The 7958-nt window shown below is 42.6% G+C and overlaps 1 protein-coding gene across 1 annotated transcript; it reads right to left on the bottom strand.

Moving 5' to 3' along the window:
- Nucleotides 1-627: 627 nt before the first annotated feature.
- LOC138373421 (uncharacterized) lies at nucleotides 628-1209 on the bottom strand. The gene has a single exon (XM_069339622.1). The coding sequence runs from the start codon at nucleotides 1207-1209 to the stop codon at nucleotides 628-630; it is 582 nt and encodes a 193-aa protein (XP_069195723.1).
- Nucleotides 1210-7958: the final 6749 nt, after the last annotated feature.

Here is a 7958-nt window from a genome sequence, read left to right as displayed (position 1 = left end):
GAAATATTCCCTGGCGGGCATTTTGAATGTGGTTCCCTCCACACTCACCCCGTCCCTATAAAACAAGGGGCGTATTAGAAACTTAATTTAACTTAAAATGTTCTTTATGAACGGACTGTCCACCGGCTTCACATTGAGGGCTGGAATAGTATGTATAATAACAGAAGAAAATGTCTGGTTTAACTAAAAAAAAAAATACACTGTGACTGGTTTATTATTTATATATTATGATCTACCTTTGAGATAGTATTGATCCTTGGTTCTTTTTAACACTACACCAAGGTGATATTTAATTTATTCTTATAACTATAAAATTATATATAATACCCGTATGCAATTACTTCCTTGCATCCCCTCACTTATATATGGGTTAACCGATTATAAAGCCCTAGAGCAGGCAAGCAGGGGGCTGAAGACAGGGGCGAGGATGCAGAAATCTTGAGCGAGGAACTGGAGACGAGGTGAAGAGGGGAGATGAAAGATCGGTGGCCCAACCACCGTGGGTAAGAATTGCAGCTGATGCTGCGGTTTGGTGGTAGAGTGGAGTTCTCATGGGTGCTCGCTGATGTGTCTTGTAGGAGGCAGGGCTTCTCGTCACGGTGTTCTTTACAGCTTTGCGTTGGTGTTCTACTGATTCCTTGATGTACTCGGGCGCAGATCGTCGGTGTTTTTCTTCTTCCCAGGCCTCCTGGCGTGTTTGTTGGTCTTGCTTCGTGTTGATACGGTGAGGCTATCGTTGGAGGTAGCTTCCAGCCGGAAATCTTCTGTTGTGTTGGGTTGCTTCAGTGGAGGAGGTGGTGTTCCCACCGAGACGTCCTCATCTGATGAGTCAACTGAGTCAGGAGTAGATGCAGTGAATCTTGGAGGTCGAGTTCTTGCCTGTTGAGGCTTAATGGGAGTTACAGCTGATTTAGGACGTTGAGAGGGTTCGCACATGAGAGATGGAACTGTATCAGTAGTCGATAGCGGAGGCGTCGGCGTCTGGGTGGCTTGTGATGAAGTTGCTGGAGGAGCAGGCTTTGCTGTTGATAGTAGATCCGTGAGCACGGCGGCGTTCACGGTGATGTCAGGGACCAAGACTGTATCTTGAGAACTTGAAGTGGTGTTGGTGAAGACTTCTTCTGGAACTATGAAAGCTGGAAGACCATTTGCTTTGTATAGAATATTTAATATTCTTACGTATTCCTGGGGGTTATTGCAAGCTATCATGCTGGCCGCCGATGTTAATGCTTGAACTGTGCTGTTCAGTGGTCGGTTGGTGTGGGCCGGGGATGATGGCTGGCTCGACGAATCGCTGGTTGGCGTTTGGGAGCTGGCTCCCCATTGGCTGGTAGTAGCAGTGGGACGTCCTCCCGGAAGCCAACCCGTTCTCGCAAATTCGTATAGTCATTATTGACTTATTAAATAAGTGCATAGGTGACATACTAAACATAATAGATACCCTTAAAAAGCTCCATAGAAAACACCGACCTTACCTAACCTTGTTAGTATGTTAAGATAAGCATCTTATAGCTTCGTAATTACAATTGTTACTTAACCTATTATAGGTATAGGTTAAGTAATAATTGTAATTACGAAGCAATAAGATGCTAATCTTAACATACTAACAAGGTTAGGTAAGGTCTGTGTTTTCTATGAAGCTTTTTAAGGGTATCTATTATGTTTAGTATATCACCTATGCACTTAATTCGTAAAGTCAATATTGACTATACGAATTTGCGAGAACGGGTTGCGGAAACTCCCGGAAAATGGCGGCTTGTTGTTGAAACCTGAAGTAGAGGTGGTCCCTGATTGGCTTGTTGCTTCAGAGGTACTGGCTCCGGTTGAAGATGTGGATTTCTCCATGTTTTTAATGACGTCTTGTCTATGAGGACAACGTATGAAGATTGCCGGATGGTCGCCTTTGCACAGCAAACAGCATAGTGTTTCAGACTTGCAGATGGAGTAATGGTGGTCAGCTGAGCAGAGGCTACACTTCTGAATACGCTGGGTACATCTGCTGGTGGAGTGGGTGTACTCGTAGCACCGGAGGCACTGGTTGACCATGTGGAAACGTTCCATCTTCACACGGAATGACGGGATGTGAATACCAAAGCTGTAAATTAACGAATTAAATGCTCTTGTCTGCACAGAAAAAATAGATATTATTGCACTTACCGAAACGTGGATGAATGTAGAAAATAGAGAACTATTAGCTGAATATCAAATATATGGATTTAAACTATTTCACACAGATAGATATATTAGACGAGGAGGTGGAGTAGCTATATATGTTAGGGACAATTTGAAATGTAGTCTCAAAGAGGGAATCAAAACAGAGCCACACACAGAAACTATTTGGATTGAATTAAACGAAAAAGCTAATAATATTATAATAGGAGTAATATATAGGCCACCAAATTTAGACAGAATGGAAGCAAAGCATCTATGGGATGAAATATCTAGAGCATCTAGATCTAACAGTATTTATGTCATGGGTGACTTTAATTTTAGCGGAATAAACTGGTTGAACAAAACAGGGAATAGTGAAGCAGAAGATTTTCTAGAATTAATTGACGATTGCTTTCTTACGCAACACATTAAGGAACCAACACGGGAAAATAATATTTTAGATTTAGTGTTAACAAACAGGGAAACGCAAATTAATGACATCGAAATAGGGAGTGAGCTAGGGAGCAGTGATCACAAAGAAATCAGATTTAGCATAGAATGGAATAGACCAGTAGGAGAAAATTCTGTTAAAGTGCCAGATTTTCGAAAAGCTGATTTTAATAGCCTAAGAAATTTTTTGGGTCAAATTGATTGGAAAGTCTTGGGTATGGGGTGTGGGCCGGTCTTGGAGCGAGACATGAACCCAGCGATAGGTGACTTAAATGGGGATTTCGATGTGGATTCAATATATAACTTATTTAAGAATATTCTAAACATAGCACAGGAACGTAGTATACCATACAAATTGAATAGATCGAATACTAATGACCCAAAGTGGATAACAAAGAATTTGAAGAACCTTATAGGTAAAAAGAGAGCTTGGTACAAAAGGATTAAAAATGGGGAGGTCACTTTAGAACAGGAATTCGTACAACTGGTTAGAAATGTTAAAAAAGAGATAAGGAAAGCAAAAAGAAACTATGAAGTCCGCATAGCAGGGCAAGCAAAGACAAATCCTAAAGGGTTTTTTCAGTTATATCGTACTAAGACTAGGGAAAGGATAGGTCCATTAAAAACTGAGACAGGTCAAATAACAGATAGTGATGAAGAGATGAGTAGTATTTTTAATAAATATTTTGTATCTGTATTTACTAAAGAGGAACTTAACAATATGCCTTCAGCCGAACAAGTCTATGTGGGTGGGGACGAGGACAGGTTGACGAGTTTAGCAGTTACCAGGGAGGATGTTCTTAAACAAATAGTAAAACTCAAACCAAACAAATCCCCAGGGCCGGATGAAGTGTTTGCCAGGGTGCTTAAAGAATGCAAAGAGGAGCTTTGTGACCCACTGTCAACCATATTTAATAAATCAATAGAGTCAGGCAGAGTGCCAGAGTTTTGGAAAGTTGCTAATGTGATACCAGTTTTTAAAAAAGGAGATAGATCACTTGCGTCTAACTATCGACCAATTAGCCTAACGTCTATTGTGGGAAAGTTACTCGAATCTATAATAGCAAATAAAATTCGTCTTCATCTTGAAAAACATAAATTAATAATTGAGTCGCAACATGGTTTTGTAAATGGCCGTTCATGTTTAACAAATTTGTTATCTTTTTATTCTAGCATTGTTGAGGCAGTTGATAGTGGTAAGGATTGCGATGTTGTATACCTTGACTTTAGCAAAGCTTTTGATACAGTGCCACATGAAAGACTGATTAAAAAAAATAGAGTCTCATGGTATTGGGGGTGCTATATTAAGCTGGATTAGGGCATGGCTATACCAAAGGAAACAGAGAGTTAGTATAAATGGAATCAAGTCAGAGTGGGAAAATGTTGTAAGTGGAGTGCCTCAAGGCTCTGTCCTGGGACCTCTGTTGTTTATAATATATATAAATGATTTAGATTCAGGTTTGAGTAGCAACATTTGCAAATTTGCCGATGATACGAAAATCGGTAGGGAAATTAATTCGGAGGAGGACTCACTATCACTTCAAGTTGATCTAGATAGGGTTTTGAAATGGTCAAAGGATTGGCAGATGCAGTTTAATGCTGATAAATGTAAAGTTCTGAGGTTAGGTAATGATGATAGAGTTACAAGATACGAGCTAGATGGTGTTGTGATTGCGAAGTCGGATTGCGAAAGGGATCTGGGAGTTATGATTAGTAAGAATTTAAAACAAAAGGATCAATGCATAAATGTTCGTAATAAGGCAAATCGGACACTTGGATTTATTAATCGCAGCGTTAGTAACAAGACACCTGGTGTGGTTCTCAAGCTATATCTTGCTCTAGTTAGGCCCCATTTAGATTATGCAGTTCAGTTTTGGTCGCCATATTATAGAATGGATATAAATTCACTTGAACGTGTCCAGCGGAGGATGACTAAGTTAATTCCCCAAATTAGAAATCTTTCATATGAAGAAAGATTAACAAAGCTTAAGTTGCATTCACTGGAAAGGCGAAGAGTTAGGGGTGACATGATAGAGGTTTACAAGTGGATGAATGGACATAACCGGGGGGATATTAATAGGGTATTAAAAGTATCAACACAGGACAGAACACGAAACAATGGATATAAATTGGATAAGTTTAGATTTAGGAAAGACTTGGGTAAATACTGGTTCAGTAACAGGGTTGTTGATTTGTGGAACCAATTGCCGCGTAACATTGTGGAGGTGGGGTCCCTCGATTGTTTCAAGCACGGGTTGGACAAGTATATGAGTGGGATTGGGTGGTTATAGAATAGGAGCTGCCTCGTATGGGCCAATAGGCCTTCTGCAGTTACCTTTGTTCTTATGTTCTTATGTTCTTAAACACCATTTCTGGTAGCCATAGTAGCCGCAGCTACTGTCTCGAAGGTCAGCTTCAGGGAGCGATTTCTGTTGAAGAAGTGAGCTTCGTGAAGCCCTAGGTCCGGGTTTGATGCTTTGAAGTCGCGCATGAACGCTCTTTCATCAGCTTCATCTTGTTCCACGATCCATTGGCTGAGGTGATGAATAACGACAGAGTGTTCAGCCAGGTACTGGCGTGGGACGTTGAGACGAAGGTGTTGGTTGGAGAAATTGGCGCTGAAAAACAGAAGTTTGTCGACTTCCTCCTCACTATAAAAGAAGAAGAGGATGTCCGTGCCTTCCTGTTTGATGTCGTTGGGTGTCACTCCTGCAATGTCTTTAAAGAGCTTCAGGAGAGATGTCTTGGAGAATGGTTGCTCGATAAGGGGCGTTCCCCGGATCTTGTGACGCATGATGAGCTTCCTGGTGGTCGATGGGTCTCTCTCAAAGACTACACGTCACTGGAGATGGCCTCCCGTCTCTACCCGGCATAAAACACCAAGTTAAGAGTGGGGTCTGACCAGCTAGAGAGACACAAGTCTGCTGCCAATTGTTTACCCACCCGGCAGTGCTGGGTGCGAGAGAGAAGAGCTGGAGCAACGAGGACACGTCCGGCCGTGACGGTTGCTAGTTGCTGAGTCTGTGATCTGTGATCATATATGGGTACTTATGATTATATTATCTCTGGGTTAAATTAGATTCTTTAAATTTTCATTCTTTAAATTTCCTATATTTACAATTAGTTATTTATATTCATTCTTTGTACATTCAGACTACACTATACTTTTTTTATTATTGTTTTAGCTACACAAGATGGAACAGCCTATGACCGTTCTCGGTAGTGATCTTGGCCAAGAGCTCTATGTTTAGAGTGGGCAGGACAGGCTGTAGATCCCACATGATGTAGTTGCTGATTAAACTGTCAGATGAGTAAGTAACGCTCGCGGTGCAGCAAGCTGTAGTTGATGAAAATGCAGAGATGATCGCGGTGAAAATCATAGCTGAAGTGAGGTTGTTGGGAGCGTCCCATGACAGGTGGCAGCGGTCCACACCATGCAGCAGTAGCAGTAGAGGTCCAGTGAGAGTCCATGTTGTAGTCCATCGTGGCTAGGTATCGTCGTCCACACCATGCAGCAGTAGCAGTAGAGGTCCATTGAGAGTCCATGTTGTATTCCATCGTGGCGAGGTATCGTCGAAAACAAAACTGGGGTCACCAATGTAACGTACGGTTATGTTACGTTGTTGGGTAGATTAGATACTCATTGTTTAGTGAGTTTTCATATTTATTTAGTAGTCTTGATAACAGTAGTCGGTTGGTGGCGTTGTCGTAAACGTTGAGACGGAGCTTGGAGCAGAGCAGAGAGCTGAGTGAGGCCGGAGTCGCGGAGCTCTATGTGGGAGAGCGTGACAGCTCGATTGGGAATTGAGTGTCTGAACTTGGGGAGCGAGAGCGTTGTAGCTGGATGTGGTCGTAGTCTGCTGTCTGGTCTGTGTCAAAGTTGTAGCGTCTTGGGGTCGATTAGAACTGTACACGCCGAGTGCTACATTGTTGACTGTGGAAATTGTACTGTCCGCTATTCCGATGATGATGATGAAGATTAAGCCACCCAAGAGGTGGCACGGGCATGAATAACCCGTAAGTGGTACAATTTTTTTTCTCGGTATTCTGAGGTTGCATTTAACCATCAAGCTGTTATCGCGGGGGAGGATACTGCTTCACAGTCTTTATGAGGGTGTCCAGCTGCTGGACACCTTTGTTGACCAGGAGAGTGGCTGTGTTGATGGCTTCAGGGTGGCCACTGCATGATTCAGGAACTCTTAAAGCTCTTCTAAGGTCGTTGGTTGCTTCACATTCCAGAAGATAGTGAAGTAATGGCTTTTCTGTGACAGTTTGGCAGAAGATGCACTCTCTCTGTCGGGGTTCACCAATCTCCCAGTTGCATCTGTAACCTAGACGTAGTCTATATAACCTAACTGCTATTTCCCTGTGGATTCCTTTTGGGATATTTAACCTTTCTAATTTGGTTGCCTGAAGATACCATGTTGCAGATGGCGAACCTTCAGCTATTCTCTGGTGCAGGTAGGCTTTGTTGAGATGTGAGAGTTTTTTGGTGATGATGTTTTTATGTTCTCTAGGCTGGGTTCCGCTATTCCTCATATCGCTTGCTTATATGGTGACTACACCTCAGCTCCCTCCAATAAAATGAGAAGAGTATTACCTGTAATTGGGGAAAGGATTGTAGCTTCTGTAATTACTGCTAATTAGTTATGCTATTAAGATAATGAGATAATGGAGCGAGTATAAGATTAACTCGCTACAACGGGATGAGTTACATCAGGAATAACTGGAGCTGGTGGGGGATGAAAAATGGCAGAAGACGTGTTGAGAGAGGCCAGGTGGGAAGTAACGGGAGTTGTAGTGCTAGAAGTGAGAGTGGAAGTGGAGGGGACAATGCTGGGAGATGAGGGTGAGATTACTTGAGACATGAATGATTCAGTTTGGGATAGCACAGGGTCTGCCGTCTGGTCAGTGGTTCCGTTTTCTGTAGCAGTCAGAAGTGGGTCGGTAAGAAGCTGTGGGGAAACTGTGGTAGTTTCCACAACTGAAGTTTGTGGTGTTTTGTGGAGTGAGGACTGTAGTTGAGAATGGAGCAGAGCGCAATAGTTGAGTAGTAGGAACAGAGATACTAGGAAGACCGTTATGAGTGAGAAAGATAGGAAGATAGTCAGCAAAGTCACGGCCATCGTCCTTGGCCTTCAAGTAAGCAGCTTGTACACAGGCAGTAACTCGTTCAAATGAAAGGTTCTGAAGAGGAGAATAAGGTGGAGGTGGTGGGTGTGGGAAGACAGGTGGAGAAGACTGAGTTTGTTGTGCAGACTTAGGGTGGTGATGTTGCTGGTGAGGTGAGGCATTAAGGACACTGGCGTGGGACATGGAGGTGGCTGATGCTGTTTGGTGATGAGATGGGTTATGGG

This window comes from Procambarus clarkii, chromosome 42, assembly GCF_040958095.1.
Source record: "Procambarus clarkii isolate CNS0578487 chromosome 42, FALCON_Pclarkii_2.0, whole genome shotgun sequence".
Classification (NCBI taxonomy): Eukaryota; Metazoa; Arthropoda; class Malacostraca; order Decapoda; family Cambaridae; genus Procambarus; species Procambarus clarkii.
This window is presented reverse-complemented; position numbering and strand designations above follow the sequence as displayed.

Coding starts and splice junctions, on each gene's coding strand:
- LOC138373421 (XM_069339622.1), bottom strand. CDS start 1,209: ATGATAGCTTGCAATAACCCCCAGGAATACGTAAGAATATTAAATATT.